Consider the following 18639-nt stretch of genomic DNA (forward strand, 5'->3'; position numbering starts at 1 on the left):
CGCTCTTGTCCAGAGCGACTTACAGATTGGTGCATACACCTTATGACATCCAGTGGAACAGAGCGGTCATTACGGTGCAGACGAAAATTCCAAATAGTATCCATAAAGTTGGTGGAATCATTTTTTAAATAATCAATCCTCAGGTTGTTTTTACAATATATAATCGATAATATTTCAACCGGACAGTAGCTTCTTCAATAGCAGAGAGAAAGAAAATGGCTGCTCTACTCTGTTGCGCATGCAAAACGCTACTGGCACCCAGCCATCCCCTGACACGATGTGATCTTTCTCGCTAATTTTTCAAAATAAAGCCTGAAACTATGTCCAAAGACTGTTCACACCATGTGTAAGCCATAGGAAAAGGAATCTGGTTGATACCCCTTTAAATGGAGGGAAGGCTTGCAATGGAACATGGAGCTTTCAAAATAGAAGCCACTTCCTGGTTGGATTTTCCTCATGTTTTGGGTGAAGTCAATGTCACAAATGTTCCTACTTCAATGAATTATTTCTCAATGATGCTTTAAGATACACATATCAAATATGTCAACAATCCTTTCTCAGAAAGACCTTTCTATGAATTAAATTTTGTTAAAACATTATTTTTTTAAATCCTGTTTCGTGAGGAATCACCCATGTCCTATGCTTTTTAAAATACAATTTTACAAGAAGCTCATATGATACCCCATAAGCAGCCAAACCGCTGGCTCCAGTATTTCCAGGATTTAGTTGTGTTTGGTCAAATAGACAGACAGAAGACCGACAGAGTGCTTGTTGCTGGAAGCTGCTTTATTACACATGAGCCCTGAAATCAACAATATGAGTCCCTGATCAGAGTGTTATCATGTTATGGGATATCATGTCATCTTGTATTCTTGTTACTTAACCTTGTTGCAAACCCCCCTGTTTCCTGGGATAACTAGATGAACAAAACCGGACTGTAAGTGATTCAGTAATTCAGCAAAAAAAATTGATTTAGGGAAATCTGTTCTCAATGTAATCAAGGTATGATTTTTTAAAATTTGAAATGCAATCTATTTTTGGGCTTAGTTGTGGTCAATTTACGGTGTACAAATTATTAGTTATTTTCCAGCCCCCCGACCATTTGCTACGACAAAAATCGGCACCTGGCTAAATCTAGTTGCTTACCCCTGACATCATGTTATATTACTACTGCACAGTCACTTCAATATTGTACGCCCCCCACCCCAAAAAAACACTGCCTTCCTCACACTTCCCTCCTCCCCGTTGCCCCTAGATACGCTAGCTTCCATTGACATTCTGCTCTGAGCTGGCAGGGTCCGCCCCCTCCGTCTCTCTCTCTATGGTTTCTAGGGCGACCACTGAATGGCCGCTGCCTGACTGGCTGTATGTGAGTCAGAGAGGCGGTCATGGCGCCCGCACTGTTGAGCCCGTCTGAATAGGTGCCCGTTTTCTCATCCCTCTGCCCAATCTGCCAGCTCTGTAGACAACCAGGTCTGGCTCCAAATGCACTGTACCTTGCCATTAATATGTTGTTTTTTTCTTTCTCTCAGAGACACATGCACGCAAGCGCGTGCAGACACACACTCATTTTCTCTCTCTCTCTTGCTCCCGCTCTTCTGCTCTCCCTTTATCCGTTCCTTTCTTTTAGGAGAAAGGGCTGAATATGGAACAACAAGGTAAGAAAAGAGGTTCAAAAGAGGGGGAAGAAAAGCGTGTCAAACACTTCCTGTGTTCCTGGAAGTGGCAGAGATGACGTCATGTTAAAATGAAAAGCAGTTTGGTCCCGAGGCTCTCTGATAAGTCGGGGATGGGATTCCAAATAGGGAGAGGGGATGTTTGTCTGGTGATTTAATTAATCAACTTCTGCGCAAACTCGAGTGTACAATGAAGCAGTCATGGGTAGATGAGCTGGCTGTAAGACCATCTGTCACCCATCAGTCACTACGGTGGTCATACGGAGCCTTGTTAAACAATACAATATAGCACAGGCATCTGGTAAACAGAGCACTGCTGTATATTAAGCGCAGACATGACTTGGTCTTACATCAGTGAGTTGAGAAGAATGAACAGTAGCGCAGCAGTCCAGAGTTAAGACACATTAAGATTTGATATCTCCTCTCAGCTCCCATGCCTATTACACTATTTTTTAAATGTCATTCTATGTCATTCTCACATTAATCATGTGCTTTGACTGTAATCATGTTTTTATGAACTGATTTGTTTGACTAGTGGCCCAGAGTCATTAGTCGGGTTATTGAAGGTTTAGCTGAAACAGTTGGGATGATAGTGTAAGCATACGTCCTCTGTGACTGCACTTGTGTGTTAAAATAATGTGTTGTACTGGTTTGTGCTGCAACAAGAGGAGAAAGAATAGTACATGCAAAGCTATCCAGAGCTATGTATGCATGCATGCACTGAGTGTACAAAATATTAGGAACATCTGCTCTTTCCATTACATTGACTGACCAGGTGAAAGCTATGATCTCTTATTGATTCCAACTGTTAAATCCACTTCAATCAGTGTAGATGAAGGGAAGGAGACAGGTTAAAGAGACAATTGAGACATGGATTATGTACTGTATATGTACCATTCAGAGGGTGAAAGGGCAAGACAAAATATTTAAGTGTCTTTGAAAAGGGTATAGTAGTAGGTGCCAGGCGCACCGGTTTGAGTGTGTGAAGAACTGCAACGTTGCTGGGTTTTTCACACTCAACAGTTTTCCATGTGGATCAAGAATGGGAAACATTGGATTCAACATGGGCCAGTATCCCTGTGGAATGCTTTCGACACCTTGTAGAGTCCTTTCTCCAACGATTTGAGGCTGTTCTGAGGGCAAAGGGGGGGTCCATCTCGATATTAGGAAAATGATCCTAATGTTTTTTACACTCAGTGCATATAGTGGCTCTATATATGGCACATTGTCCCACTGACTATACAGTGTAAAATACATGTTTCAGTCCTTATTGTTTTATCGTAGTTTATGTATATCTGCAACCCCCCCCCCCCCCTCTCCTTAACCTCCTTCACCATCAGGCCCCCCACTCTTCCCCCTAAACCCAGGAGAATGCGGAAGCCTAGACCTCGCTCCATTTTTAATCATAAACTCTTTAATGGCAATATGGAGGCCTTCATCAAGGTACTGACTGCCCCTTATTTGGCCCCCGTATGGTCTCTCTGTGTGTAAGCTGTCTTTACTAACAGTTCTGGGGGTTCTACCTCCCTGTCCTGTCTTTGACTGCTTTTCCGTCTCACTTCAGCTCAGCTCACTGACTTGCCCTTCCTTCATAGCCCTGTGCTGGGCACAACCGCTGTCTAAATAAATTGACTCAATGCCGAGACCCCTCAGACTGGACAGTCCATTGGCTTGACAGTTGGGAAAGGTAGTGTTTGTCTCTCTGGTCTGGAGAAGAGTACTCAATTCTACAAATCTTGGCTTTTGATGTTGTTTAAGTACAGAACGTAGACAGACTCTGGTCATATAAGGTTTGGTTTTGACGTTCTTGCCCATGTTTTAGCACTTGAACCCTGGCCTCTAGATGTTAAACACATTTTGGCGACGGGCCATTTGGCCCAGCACTAAGCATGTCAGGCTATGAAAATAAACACACAGGGTCATATATCCTCTGTGTAAGCCAGGATCCAACACTAGCACACTGACAGAAAGAGTGTGGAGGCCGGTGGGGCTGTTAGTGTCAGACTGTCATGTTTCTATGGCCTTGCCTCCTAGCGTCTCCTCATAATCAATCGAATTGCCCCAGTCAACCTTGTTGTAAAAACTGAGCCACAGTCCCAGCGTCCTACAACCCCACTATTCTCCACCATAGCCACCCACCCTCATCCCACATGGCCTCCCCAAGCTTGGGTCTCCCCCGTCCTCTACCTCGCCCCCATCTCCACAGCACTCGGGCTTTTCTCTCAGGCTTGAACTCTGACCTCTCTCTGGATGCACTTTTCCCCTGTGCTTCTCTAACCTTGTTGTTGTTCTTCTTGCCTCTCTTCCTCTCTGTTCTGTTCATCCTGCTGCTGCCACTGTTTTCTGCCTGCTCCAGGGGAAGACGGAATGCCCGCGCCCGCAGCCAGGTATTCTGACGTCCATGAGTAGCCTGTTCCCAGATCTGTTTGTGCTGTCTGCCAATGCCGATATGAGTTGGCAAGACGGCATCAACAGATCTAAGAATCAGGCTAGGGGTAAATGGGTTTGGGTTTACTGTGTAAACTAACTAACCAACATCTCTCTGCCTGCCTGGTAACTCTGTCCTTTGTCATCTGATAACCAATGAATGATGTTCAGTCACTCGTGAAAGTCTACACACACAACTTGTACAGTCTTCACATTTTTCTGCCTTAAAATTAAATCTAAAAAGGAGAGGTTTTATTAATTAGGAAAATGTTCTAGAATTTCCTTTCACTTAGAAAATGTGGAGTAGGTTGTGTAGAGCTGTAGAAAAGAACATCTAATTTAATTTCTTTTTCGATTGAAATTTAAGGCAACAAAATTTGAATACTGCAAGGGGTGTGTAGACTTTCACAAGGCACTTAATATATGAATATATATAGTATGTATATGACTATAGTGGTAACCTTGTGAGGAAACGGGGGGTATGGGAAGAACACCACAATCTCCTATTCTGCAGACCATATATGAATGTTCAGTCAGTTGAAAGTCTTTCAGCTAATATTTAAATTATGTAAATTACCTTATGTAATGGTTATATGATAATGTACTCATCCCTGGTAATTGTTCATGCAGTTAATGAACTCATTTTACACATAATTAAATAGAACACATAGTCGTATTATATGACAGACTATCGATTTTTATTCAGTTGATGTACTTATATTTGTCATGATTACACACGGAGTGTACAAAACATTAAGAACACCTGCTCTTTCCATTACAGACTGACCAGGTGAATCCAGGTAAAGGCTATGATCCCTTATTGATGTCACTTGTTAAATCCACTTCGATCAGTCTAGATGAAGCGGAGGAGAAAGGTTAAAGACATGGATTGTGTCTGCGTGATATTTGAGGGTGAATGGGCAAGACAAAAAAATGTAAGTCCCTTTGAATGGGGTCTGGTAGTACATGCCAGGCGCACAGGCTTGTGTCGAGAACTGCATCGCTGCTCGGTTTTTCACGCTCAACAGTTTCCCGTATCCAGCCAACTTGACACAACGCACCCCTACCCCTGTCCTGACGAACTGAGGCTGTTCTGAGGGCAAAATGGGGGGGTTCCAACTCAATACAAGGAAGGTGTTCTTAATGTTTTGTATGCTCATTGTACATTAGTCATTGTCTGTGCACAGTCAGATAATGAATGTATTAATGTGCTGTGTTCACACTCATAACCTGTGGAGAGTCACCTTTACCTCTCTCTACACCCCTGTATGCCTCTCTGTTAGGACTCGGGGCAGGCCATACCAGTGGTGGTTGAGAGCTGTGTTCGCTACATCAATCTATATGGTAAGAGGAACACAGTAATTAATTGATAGATACTGTATGTAGTAGTCCATAGATTTGAATGTCATTTTGAATATGGAAACTAGCATGTAGTGGACAGCGTGAGATTATGTCACTAATGGTTGTTTGGGCTATGGACATATTACACTTTTTTGGTGAATATAAATTTTTCTGTTTAGTTGTGTGTTTGTGTGTTCTCTGTCTTTGTGTCTCTGTATGTGTCTGTTGCCAAATTTGTTTCCATCTAAGTGCTGACTTGGGTTTCTCTGCTCCAACAGGCCTTCAGCAGCAGGGCATATTCAGGATTCCCGGCTCACAGGTCGAAGTCAACGATATAAAAAATTCATTTGAGAGAGGTCGGTCCGAGCGAGGCCCCATATCCTGCTTGATCGTTTTTTATTGCGTTTAGTCTGCCTCGGAATGCCACAGCCCCTCCCTCTAGGACCGTAAAGTGCAGATGGATACATAGACAGCACATATGTCATGCATGACACTGTAACGGACATGAAAAGCTAGTTTAGATGTATAGCAGCGGTAGCTACCACATTCTGAATAGAAATGCTAGTTGGGAGAAAATAATGTACTGACAAATATATCTTTGTTCTTTTTGTTGGCTAGCTAATGTGTGTCGTGGACTATCTAATATCTATCTATAGAGAAAGCCTAGACACTTTCCTAAGACTAGTTAATGAGGTGTTATATTGTATCACATGACGGCTGACAAGTGTTTTTACAAGCTTAATGCATTTCTTTAACAAAACATTCAGTTTACTAAAGCAGAGATTAACTTTTTACACACAAGCATGACTTGGGTTATATAGATGAAAAAAAGTCACAGATGAATATACAGCAAGCGTACAGTGGTGTGACTGCATGGCTGACAGCTTGTGTGATGCCTCTAGGTGAGGACCCATTGGTGGATGACCAGAGTGACCATGACATAATGGCGGTGGCAGGGGTTCTGAAGCTGTACTTCAGGGGGTTGGAGACTCCACTGTTCCCCAAAGAACGCTTCCTCGACCTCATGTCTACCATCAGTAAGTATTACCATTGTACTGCTGATGTACAATGACCTCATAGCAACCATCAGTAAGGACTGGACTAGTGTACTCCATTGGGGCGGATGCGGGATTTAGAATTTTTAAAAAAAAAGTATTATTAATAATTGTTTGGATTGATATAGTAAAGTAGATATGCCCCTCTCCCTGTCTTTCTCAGAACTAGACTCTGGTGCAGAGAGAGCTCATCACCTTCAGCAGATCGTTGTAACTCTTTCTCGCCCCGTCATCATCGTCATGAGATACCTGTTTGCATTCCTCAACCAGTAAGTCCATATATCAGTTGCTAAGTCTATATATCAACCAGTAAGTTACAACGGTGATGGAACCAGAGAGGATGGCTGCCGTTTTATTGGCTCTTGACCAACCGTGCTATTTTGTTCGTTTTTTCACGTTGTTTTTAACTTTCAAATCAAATCACTTATTTTCTACATAATGTTGCTGCTACCGTCTGTTATGACCGAAACGAGCTTCTAGACATTAGAACAGCGATTACGCTTCTCGAATTGGACGCATAATTTTTCTTTAATGAGTCAGACGAGAAGGATATACTCCAAACACTCGAACAGGCCCTCGTCCTGGAAAAAGAGACAGAGATTTTGCAGAAAGAGATTGGGTTGCCTTGTGAGGATCAGGCGACGAGTGGCTTATCTGCCTTTGCCATCCGCCAACATTCAATTGCTGAAAACCGAATGGGACGAACTGAAAGCATGTATATCCTACCAACGGGACATTAAAAACCGCAATATCTTATGTTTCACGAGTCGTGGCTGAATGACAACATTAATAACATACAGCTGGCGGGTTATACACTTTATCGGCAGGATAGAACAGCAGCCTCTGGTAAGACACGGGGCGGCGGCCTATGTATATTTGTAAATAACAACTAGTGCACGATATCTAAGGAAGTCTCGAGGATTTGCTCGCCTGATGTGACACAAGCCTACCAGTCGAGCTAAATTACTTCTATGCTCGCTTCGAGACAAGTAACACTGAAACATGCATGAGAGCTTCAGCTGTTCCAGACGACTGTGTGATCACGTTCTCCGCAGTCGATGTGAGTAAGACCTTTAAAACAGGTCAACATTCACAAGGCTGCAGGGCCAGACGGATTACCAGGAAGTGTACTCCGAGCATGCGCTGACCAACTGGCAAGTGTCTTCACTGACATTTTCAACCTCTCCCTGTCCGAGTCTGTAATACCAACATGTTTCAAGCAGACCACCATATTCCCTGTGCCCAAGAACACTAAGGTAACCTGCCTAAATTACTACTGACCTGTAGCACTCACGTCTGTAGCCATGAAGTGCTTTGAAAGGCTGGTCAATGCTCAGATCAACACCATTGTCCCAGAAACCCTAGACTCACTCCAATGTGCATACCGCCCCAACAGATCCACAGATGATGCAATCTCTATTGCACTCCACACTGCCCTTTCACACCTGGACAAAAGGAGCACCTATGTGAGAATGCTATTCATTGACTACACCTCAGCGCTCAACACCATAGTGCCCACAAAGCTCATCACTAAGCTAAGGACTCTGGGACGAAACACCTCCCTCTGCAACTGGATCCTGGACTTCCTGACGGTGGTAAGGGTAGGTAACAACACATCTGCCATGCTGATCCTCAACACAGGAGCCCTTCAGGAGACTGAAAAGGGTCCTCAGATCCTCAAATGGTTTTGCAGCTGCACCATCGAGAGCATCCAGACAGGTTGCATCACTGCCTGGTATGGCAACAGCTCAGCCTCCAACTGCGAGGCACTACGGAGGGTAGTGCGTCTGGCCCAGTACATCACGGGGGTCAAGCTTCCTGCCATCCAGGACCTCTTACCGCACGGCAAGTGGTACCGGCGCGCCAAGTCTTGGTCCAATAGGCTTCTAAACAGCTTCTACTCCCAAGCCATGAGACTCCTGAACATCTACTCAAATGGCTTTCCAGACTATTTGCATTTCCCCCCCCCTCTACGCTGCTGCTATTATCTATGCATAGTCACTTTAAAAACTCTACCTACATGTACGTATTACCTCGACACCGGTGCCCCCGCACATTGACTCTGTACCTGTACCCCATGTATATAGCCCCACTATTGTTATTTTACTGCTGCTCTTTAATTATTTGTTATTTTTATCTCTTACTTTTTTGGGGGGTATTTTATTGAAACTGCATTGTTGGTTAAGGGCTTGTAAGTAAGCATTTTACTGTAAGGTGTAACCTGTTGTATTCGGCGCATGTGACAAATAACATGTGATTTGATCACCATAATAATGTTATATGTTTTATGGAGAAATCCAATAGGAAAGATGGTGTTCAGAGGTGGCTCATTCAGGGAGAAAGAGGAGGGCAGTCCTCCTCATTAAATGAGGAAAAATTAAGATAAACCGTATAAAAAAGAGAAAATGTTCAGTCTAAGTGTTGTCATTATAAAAACGTGTTTATGAACAAACCCAATAAATATACCCATACTGTATTATGGATAATTGTTTTGTTTGTTAAATCCCCATTGTTTCTCTACAGTCTATCCCAATACAGTGATGAGAACATGATGGATCCCTATAACCTGGCTACCTGCTTCGGCCCGACTCTGATGCCCATACCTGATGACCATGATCCTGTGGCCTGCCAGACACACGTTAATGAGGTCATCAAGACCATCATCATCCACAGCGAGGTCATCTTCCCGAGTCACCGTGAGCTGGACGGACCAGTCTATGAGAAGTGCATGGCTGGAGGAGAGGAGTACTGGTTAGTGATGTCATATTATTATGCGCCTTGGTTCTGATTGGATGGGAGAGAGGATGGAGAATAACCAATGGAGAAAAGGACGTAAGGTCACTGGATCCAGTTCTGCATTTCAAAAGACTTGACCGTCTTGTTGATGTAGTTTAGCCCAGAGCACAACACTGTGTCGTTCTTTATCATTATCCAAATCTATTAATCAATGTATGCATTTCTTTTTCTCTATCTCTCTCCCACACCATTCAGTGACAGTCCCCATAGTGAGCCAGGTGCCATTGATGAAGTGGACAATGGTACGGGACCTCCCACCAGTGATGACGAGCTGGAGCAAATCGAGGCCATTGCTAAGTTCGACTACGTGGGGCGTACTCCCAGAGAGCTTTCCTTTAAGAAGGGGGCATCCCTGCTGTTGTACCTGAGAGCCTCTGATGACTGGTGGGAGGGACGACACAACGGAGTGGATGGACTCATCCCACATCAGTACATCGTGGTGCAGGACATGTAAGTACAGAATGAGCACTTCATATGTCACATTTCTGTTTAAGTGCTCGAATGCTACCAACTACTCAAATGCTACACGCTTTTGTTTAGGATAAAAACATCTATTGTAATTCTGAGTCGACCAGAGACAGACTCTGCACCAGGACACTGTGGTCCTCCAGGTTATGCGAGTCCATGTGCACTGTCCCATCCACCAGCTGTACTTGGTCAATAACAGGTAACAGATGAACTGTGCCCAAAGGGCATTAGTCTGTTACTGTCGGAGTCGGGATATACTGTCTGAGTTGGTCCAGCCATCTGGATTCTCAGTTCATTGCGCCAACAGGAATAAACATCTCTCCGGGAAGAAGAAAGGCGGGGGTGTATGTTTCAAGATGAATGACTCATAGTGTAATTGTGATAACATACAGGAACTCAAGTCCTTTTGTTCACCCGACCTAGAATACCTCACGATCAAATGCCGACCGTATTATCTCAAGAGAATTCTCTTCGATTATAATCACAGCCTTCTATATCCCCCCTCAAGCCACTCCCCTGCCCTCCTTTTGGCAAATCTGACCACGACTCTATTTTGCTCCTCCCTTTCTATAAGCAGAAACTCAAACGGGAAGTACCCGTGCTAAGGACTATTCAACGCTGGTCCGACCAATCGGAATCCACGCTTCAAGATTGTTTTGATCATGCAGACTGGGATATGTTCCGGGTAGCTTCCGAGAATAATATTGACAAATATACCAAAACGGTAACTGATTTTATCAGGGAGTGTATAGGAGATGTTGTGCCCACTGTGACTATCAAAACCTACCCTAAACAGAAACCTTGGATAGATGGCAGCATTGGCGCAAAACTGAAAGCGTGAACCACCGCATTTAAACATGGCAAGGTGACTGGGAATATGGCAGAATACAAACAGAGTAGTCATTCCCTCTGCAAGGCAACCAAACAGGCAAAATGTCAGTATAGAGACGGCTCAGACACGAGACATATGTGGCAGGGTCTACAGACAATCACGGACTACAAAAGGAAAACCAGCCACGTCGCAGACATCGACGTTTTGCTTCTGGATAAGCTAACACGTTCTTTGCTCGCTTTGAGGATAACATGGTGCCGTTGACGCAGCCTGCTACCAAGGACTGTTGGCTCTCCTTCTCCGTGGCTGATGTGAGTAAGATATTTAAACGTGTTAACCCTCGCAAGGCTGCCGGGCCAGACGGCATCCCTAGCCACATCCTCAGAGCATGCGCTGATCAGCTGGCTGGTGTGTTTACGAACATATTCAATCGCTCCCTATCCCAGTCTGCTGTACCCACATGCTTCAAGAGGGCCACCATTGTTCCTGTACCCAAAAAAAGCGAAGGTAACTGAACTAAATGACTATCGCCCCGTAGAACTCACCTCTGTCATAATGAAGTGCTTTGAGAGACTTTGAGAGACTGAGAATTTGACAGAGGTAATAAACTGCCCATTGATCAGCACAGCAATTGAGAAAACCACCAGGTTTGCAAAACAAGATGTCAATATTACACAGATAAGATAACGGTTATCAGAAATCAGGCGGACAGGCTCTATAGACCTCTAGGTATGAGTGACCGTGTCCAACACACCACCAGCTGGTGTTATGTTGGGCAGCTACTGACCCCCAAAAAGATTATACGAAATACATTTACATTACTAAATAAAAAGGTTTTAAGGAAATACAGGCAGGCACTACATTACTACAAGACTTAACAGCTCGCTCAATCTGGCATGATGGTCTTTTAAGTATAAAAGAAAAGCTTGTTTTCAAATCATTTAAAAAGTTTAGAAAGCTAGTGGAATGGGATTAGTGTGTGGTGTGTGAAGAATCCAATACGTTAACTTGCATGTGGTACAAATCACATTATTGTGCGAGCACCTCCTCATAGAGTATGATTTAGGCTGTTTGAGAAGGTTTGAATCCTAAGCAACCTGCAGACACATTGTTTGAAGTAGAATAGACCATACTGTAACATGTCAAAATGTCTGCTGGAAAACCTTGGTAGAGCATGGGTGGAGTAGGCATTGTGGTGCTCGTGAATTTTCTTTTTTTCCGCTTCAGACCAATGCCTACCTCTCACTTAAAACAGTTTTTTGTCATTATAATAAGTATAAGAGCCTCTCCTCATTCTCCGGAGGCAACACTTACTCATGACAAAGATGGAACGTTAAGGTCACTCTATAACTGGTCATTTATCCTTCCAGAACTCTGCCCGACAGCCAATCACCATCCATCACTGTGAGACGGCATAATTACACCCTAATTAGGGAGAAGAAACAGCATGTATCCCAAATGGCAACCTATTGCCTTTTTAGTGCACTACTTCTGTTCCAAGCCCTGGTCAAAAGTAGTGCACTATAAAAAGAATAGGGTGCCATTTGAGATGCATACACTCATCTCCAGCTGATCCTCAGGCCTATCGATTCACGTCACAAGGGGGCCCAGGGTAACCAGGGAATGGGTGTTGTGCTTGTTAATGATGCCTTGAAGTCATCTGGCAGCAGATGACATTGACATTTCATTATGAGTTAGATTATGATTCTGAAGGACCTTTTATTGTGTTTGTTGAGATGTTAGTTGAGGATAGTCTTTGGTGTAAGGGTGTCCAGCAAAGTGCTGATCATTTGAATAAACCTTGTGTCCTCCTCTCTGTCTCTCCTTTACCTCAGGGACGATGCATTCTCAGACAGTTTAAGTGGAAAGCCTGAGAGTGAAGCCAGTAGTGGACCCCACCAGGAGGACAGAGACAGGACCTCATCCAGGAACCAAGACCATGACCGCAGCTCCCCCTGCGAACACACACAGCATACCCCTGATCACCGCTATGGAGCTGCTTTGGGAAGGTAGCTACACATTAAATTTGACTTGGTTGATTCATGCTCACCGTTCACAGAATCTGAAGAAATGCAGATTTAATAGAGGTTTTCTTGACACATGCAGGATTAAATGTTTTCCCTCCATGAGGAGTCTATATAATAATGGTTAATTTAGTGTAGTTTTATTAAATGAACTATATTTTATATCTGCACCATGCCTAAACTCTGTCTAGTCCTGTCGTTGCTATGATGCTGTCCTGACAGTCTGTCTGCTCTGTGTGTTGTGGCTCAACAGGGTGAGGGTTCGTTCAGATGGTGCTGCTATCCCTTACCGCAGGAGCACAGCCGACACCCATAGCCCCACCAGAGGTATGGACATGCCCCCTAGGGTCATACCTCGCCCCTGCAGCCCTCACAAGATATCCGTCAGCAGGGGCCGCATGGACAGTCCAGAGAAGCACCATCTCGGCACGTTTGGCAGCGCTGGAAGTATCAACCACCCAGACAGGAAGTGCTTCCCCGATGGCTCCGTCCTTAGACCATCCACCGGCTCCACCCGCCATGGTAGCCTTGGTGACCACAAATCACTGGAGGCTGAGGCCCTGGCAGAGGTGAGAGTCTATAAAGTAAAGCAATAAAGAACTCGCAACAGCCAAAAGGTGAGGGGCTGACTAATGGATGATAAACTAACCTATTGAAGAAAGAATGTTGCTCCTTGCTTGTGGATTTATTTAACCAATGTTTTGGCTAAAGGGCCTTTTTCAGGGTATGCAGAAGTGAGACTCTAATCACTGCAATAAAGACTTGACAATTTAACAAATATAACGGGGGCTAGCTAAAAGCAACTGATTCAGTGGGTGAAGTCAGGCAAGACCAAACAGCCCTTTATTATTCATAATACATAGCGGCTGTTCTTTTCATTTGACCTATTTCCTGCCAAGGCAGCCAGGTTTAGTGTTATTCAGTGGAAAGCTAATGAGGATTTTCTCCTGTCTGTGGTCCAGAGACAGAGAGAGGCATACAGACTCTTAGGGAGAGCGAGACAGACAGGCAGACAGACAGGCAGACAGACAGACAGACAGGCAGACAGGCAGACAGACAGGCAGACAGACAGACAGACAGACAGACAGACAGACAGACAGACAGACAGACAGACAGACAGACAGACAGACAGACAGACAGACTGGCAGACAGACTGGCAGACAGACTGGCAGACAGACTGGCAGACAGACTGGCAGACAGACTGGCAGACAGACTGGCAGACAGACTGGCAGACAGACTGGCAGACAGACAGGCAGACAGACAGACAGGCAGACAGACAGGCAGGCAGACAGGCAGGCAGACAGGCAGGCAGACAGGCAGGCAGACAGGCAGGCAGACAGGCAGGCAGACAGGCAGGCAGACAGAGAGAGAGAGAGATGTATTCTCAGAATGTGTCCAGTACATTCCATGGATCCTAGGGAGGACACAGAAGAACAAAGTCAAAGGCAGCAGCGGGAAGGATATCTGAGAGAGAGGCTCATTCTTTGACCCGTGTTTCTCATTCCCTAATTACTGTTCAGTCTGTTAGCTGCTGCTATCTCCACATTTAAATATGGCTCCCTTTGTGTGCTTCATTAGAGAGAGAATATTGGAACTGTTTTGTGAGGTGTTAATTTGTCCATTTATCCCCGCTTTCAATAAGAAAACCGTTTAGTTTTTATTCTGAAGAGTTGGTACGTCAGTGTTTTGTTTGAGAATTAACAATACGTCAGCAGATGTCTGAATGGGCCATTCTTTTTTGTATTTAAAAAAAAAATGGTGTCTAATACACTGTGTAGGAGAGTATCGTCATCATTGACTACGATGGACAGCCAAGATGTTTCAGGATATAAGACACAGGATTAATCAGTATTAATCAGTAATCAGTATATAGTGAAACTGTGTGTGTTACAGGACATAGAAAAGACCATGAACACCGCCCTGCATGAGCTACGTGAGCTGGAGCGTCAGAACGTGGCCAAGCACGCTCCCGATGTGGTCCTGGACACCTTGGAGCCCCTCAAGCAGCAGCAACCCTCCTCCTCCGGGTCCAGACCACCCTCTGAGCCCCCCGGGAGCCCCCTCCACACTAACACCATGGCCATCCGGGACCCTGACGCTGCCCTACGCCGTAGCAGCTGTTCCTCGTCCTCTGAGACCATGAGCACCTTCAAACCGACTGCACGGAGGCCCATTGCCCCCCTGAGGCCACCGCCGATCAGACCACTCCGGCCTGCCCCCATCCACCCGGGACATGGCCATGGACAGGGGCAGCACAGGTCCAGTAGTTCCAGCTCCTCAGGCATGGGTAGTCCAGCCTCTATCACCCCCACAGACAGGGTGTTCCCCAAGGCACCATCCCCGTCCCCCTCCACATCCTCTTCGTCCTCAGACAAACAGGGTAACATGTAGCCTGGCTGAGCAGGCTGCAGCAGTCCCAGACAGAGCCCAGGAACTGTAGTATGGAACTGACTGAGCAGGCTGCAGCATAGCCCAATATAGGACACTGTGCATCCACGCATGTCTGTCCTAGAAGGCTAAAATGCGGAGCCTGGAAAATAACTGGCTAAATGTTTTAGGGGGGTTTCTGAAAATCCTGTTACTGAAGGCATATCTATATTCTGTAACTCCTTGTTCGTCCATACTGATAGTATCATGTGTGGATATCTGTAAAAAAAAAAAATGTACGGTCGGAGACTTAACTTTTCTCCAAACCGGCAGCGTCTTCTTCATTTCCGCTGGCTGTGACAAAAGAAACACATTGAGGCCTTGTCTCTGTGGGAACAATATCGACCACTAACTAGTAGGAGGTTGGATTCAACATGTAGGATGAGGGCTGATTTAATTGATTTATTGACAGCTGAACATCCACCAGTATTGACTGTGTGCTTGTCGGTGGAGATTATGAATCACTCAGCAGAAACATGAACCCTACTTTGATAATCATTATAAATGATGTTTCTACTCTCCCCATGTGGCACATAACTGCCACAGAACAAACCTGATCAAAGGGATGCACAGAATAACTCTTTGTTTACTGTTCTAGCCATACAGAGATGACTGTGGTTTGTTTTTCAGAATAACAAACCCTCTCAAATGGAAGCTTGGTGTTTGTGAGCTGGGAGTCTGAGACTAGCATTTATTACTCTGCAGATTGTAATAAGTATTCCTATCTTTCTTTCTCCCTTTCTCCTTCTTTTTCTCTCTCTCTCTTGGTCTCTCTTTCTCCCTCTCTTTTTCTCTCACCGTCTCTCTCTCTCTCTCTCTCTGGTCTCTCTTTCTCCCTCTCTTTTTCTCTCACCGTCTCTCTCTCTCTCTCTTGGTCTCTTTCTCCCTCTCTTTTTCTCTCACCGTCTCTCTCTCTCTCTCCAGTTTGAGATTAGCGGTGGTACCTCAAGAAAAGAGCAAACACCTTGTCATGACCAGACCCAGTCTACTAAAAGAGAATAATGCACTGATTTGATTTGGTCATTCTCTGTGAGCCTGAACTGGTTGATCCTGCATACTGTATGTACAGTATATTGATACAGTTATGTGTATGAAGACAAAAGAGCATCAGTGTATGTAACAAGGTTAGTTGTGCTGTTACATGTGGACCGGATCTCTTACTTGGTGAAGTAGATTGCACACTTACCACTGTTTTCTTGTCGGCCTACTTTGGACTTGTACAGTATATAGATGGACTTGCTTGCTTGGTGGTACGTGTTCCTGTATGTATTATATGAGGGATCATTAATCAGCAAAACACATGTTAAAAGTGTTATAGATACATTTCAAATGGAAAATAATATGCATAAAGTTGAAAACTACCTGTATGTATGAATAACATGGTATGATAGACACAGGATATATATAATCATTATATAGTAAGTAGATTTTGTAACTCTTAACCTTGCACAGGCATTAACAGAACAAGAAATAAATGAGGAATCTGTATCTGAAATGGTCTTTTGGTACTCTGTTGAAATTATACCACACTGACCCTTGGTGGTGAAAAGTTGCAAATACACATGTTTTACAAATCAGCAGAGTCAGATTAGTAATTTGGTTTGTTATGCCACTTAGTGGTGAAGATAGAAACAACACTTCCACTTTAGTGTGGGCAAAGATTATCTGGTGTATTGACAAAATATTCCACTGACTGCAATACAATAGAAATACATGCCTTCAACGATAGAAGGCAGGTGAGATCAGGTGGAAACATTTGAGCCAATGAGAAGGCTGATACGTGTGTGAACAACGGGCACAACTAAGTTGTTTTTCTCAAAGTTGACAGAATGCAAAGTGCATCCATTTATCAGTACATTTAGTATTTATTTGGGTCCTGGGGGTCCACACAAAACACAATACAGAACATTAAAAGACAACAACAGCTCAAGGACAGAACTACATACATTTAAAAAATGGCACACACAGCCTACAGTGCATTCGGAAAGTTTTAAAAGAAAAATGTAACTAGGCAAGTCAGTTAAGAACAAATTGTCATTTACAAAGACTATCGGACAGAAACATTAGGGTCCGTCTCTATGGGCCAAGGCGGTTTCAATGCACCTAGTCTTGCGACACTGGGACATTTCTAAATGTCGTCATTTTCGTGATGTCAAAATGCATTTAAGTTATTGCAAATGTACGAGGCTGTTTCTCGGTCTGATAACCTTCTAGAGCCACATAACTCACCGTGCACTATCGACCTGAGCTCTAAAACAGGGTTCTAAAGTTTCAGAGCTCTAGGTCTAACAGTTCTTTGATAGTTAGAAGAAAGGTAACTATTGCAGGCTCTATGTGTCTCTAAGCCCAACACTGTCATTCTATTCTTGCTGTGTACGTGTGTGAGTTTTTGTTGGAAATCTGATGGGATTTACAGATTTACAGTTCATGAGGGTTGTCTAATCACACATGAAGTTTTGGGAAGATCTGACTTTTTTAACCCTTCGAAACAGACCATTTTACCCCAATTATGGCGCTTCCGGTTGGCACAGGAAGCTAAAAGTAAACATATCCTCATTGTAGTAGGCTTTTACAGAATCCTGAGTTTTAAGTCTATACGTTAAGAACTGACTGATTTACAAAGGGTTGAATGCACTATTTCTATCAAACTGCAGGTTGGGTATGGGGAGAGAAGTCATTGTAAACTGTGAGATGAAGGGGAAAAAACTGTTTTCACTGTTAAGGGTCAAGGCCACATGGTCAAGGTTAGGCTTGCACAGATTGGGAGGACCTCAGGAATGTTCCTGAAGTCAAATTGTGCTTCTAACCTTAACGGTTCTCTCTGTCTCCCAAAAGCACTTGAAATTTAGGTCCAGGCTTCATTTTGGGCTTTATTTTTTTCACGGTTGCTGTACTCAGACCGAGAGAGCTACGGTCAAGATTATGGTAATGCCAATGCAGGCTCTGTATCTTTAAGCACTGCACTTTGTCACTCCATCCTTGTGTGTGTGTGTGTGAGAGCTTTTCTTTGACATCTGTTGGGAAAAATGACTGACTTGCAGTTCATGAGGGTTGCTAATCACAAATATGAAGTTTTGAAAAGAACTGACCTTTATAACCCTTCGAAACAGCCCCTATGACATCATTTTAAGGCACTTCCGGTTGGCACAGGAAGATATAAGGAAACACATATCTTGATTGGGGTATGCTCTTACAGAATCCTGAGTTTAAAGTCTTTATATTAAGAACTGACTGATTTACACGGTTGAATGAGTGTGTTATTGCAGAAAATTACTGAAAATCACAGAAATCTCGCAGTGCTCCGAAACACACGTAAAAAAGATTTGTCTGAACACGCTGCAACTGGATCTAACTTTTTTGGGTAAAAAACACCTTTGTATGAACATCACCAATTGTACATTGTATGATTTCTCTTAAATTACCATAGATAAATGGCTGGTTCTTTTTTTCCTGACACCGTAGGTTCATGTACTTTGACGTGAAGCGGTCAAATTAGCGCTCTATTTTGGTTTTTGACCTTTAATCCCAGAAAAATGGCCATAACTCAAAAAGCGTTGAGGCCTCGACGCCATCTTGTTCGGGGCCAAATGTCC

At 44.0% G+C, this 18639-nt stretch overlaps 1 protein-coding gene across 2 annotated transcripts in view; it reads left to right on the top strand.

Annotated features, from left to right (window-relative positions):
* LOC124002594 (SLIT-ROBO Rho GTPase-activating protein 3-like) overlaps positions 1 to 16623 on the top strand; it is a 68981-nt gene extending 52358 nt beyond the window's left edge. The window contains exons 11-21 of one of the 2 annotated variants that reach the window (XM_046310132.1): positions 1631 to 1658; positions 3017 to 3119; positions 5387 to 5447; positions 5723 to 5800; positions 6347 to 6481; positions 6663 to 6768; positions 9023 to 9250; positions 9491 to 9745; positions 12431 to 12604; positions 12873 to 13188; positions 14513 to 16623. In XM_046310132.1, coding sequence (XP_046166088.1) covers positions 1631 to 1658; positions 3017 to 3119; positions 5387 to 5447; positions 5723 to 5800; positions 6347 to 6481; positions 6663 to 6768; positions 9023 to 9250; positions 9491 to 9745; positions 12431 to 12604; positions 12873 to 13188; positions 14513 to 15010 — 1982 coding nt within the window. In that variant the 3' untranslated portion in view covers positions 15011 to 16623. Of the gene's footprint in view, positions 1 to 1630; positions 1659 to 3016; positions 3120 to 4032; positions 4064 to 5386; positions 5448 to 5722; positions 5801 to 6346; positions 6482 to 6662; positions 6769 to 9022; positions 9251 to 9490; positions 9746 to 12430; positions 12605 to 12872; positions 13189 to 14512 lie in introns of both variants that reach the window. The other variant, XM_046310133.1, reaches the window with a different exon arrangement.
* The last annotated feature ends 2016 nt before the right edge of the window (positions 16624 to 18639 follow it).

This window comes from Oncorhynchus gorbuscha, linkage group LG18 (assembly GCF_021184085.1).
Source record: "Oncorhynchus gorbuscha isolate QuinsamMale2020 ecotype Even-year linkage group LG18, OgorEven_v1.0, whole genome shotgun sequence".
Classification (NCBI taxonomy): domain Eukaryota; kingdom Metazoa; phylum Chordata; class Actinopteri; order Salmoniformes; family Salmonidae; genus Oncorhynchus; species Oncorhynchus gorbuscha.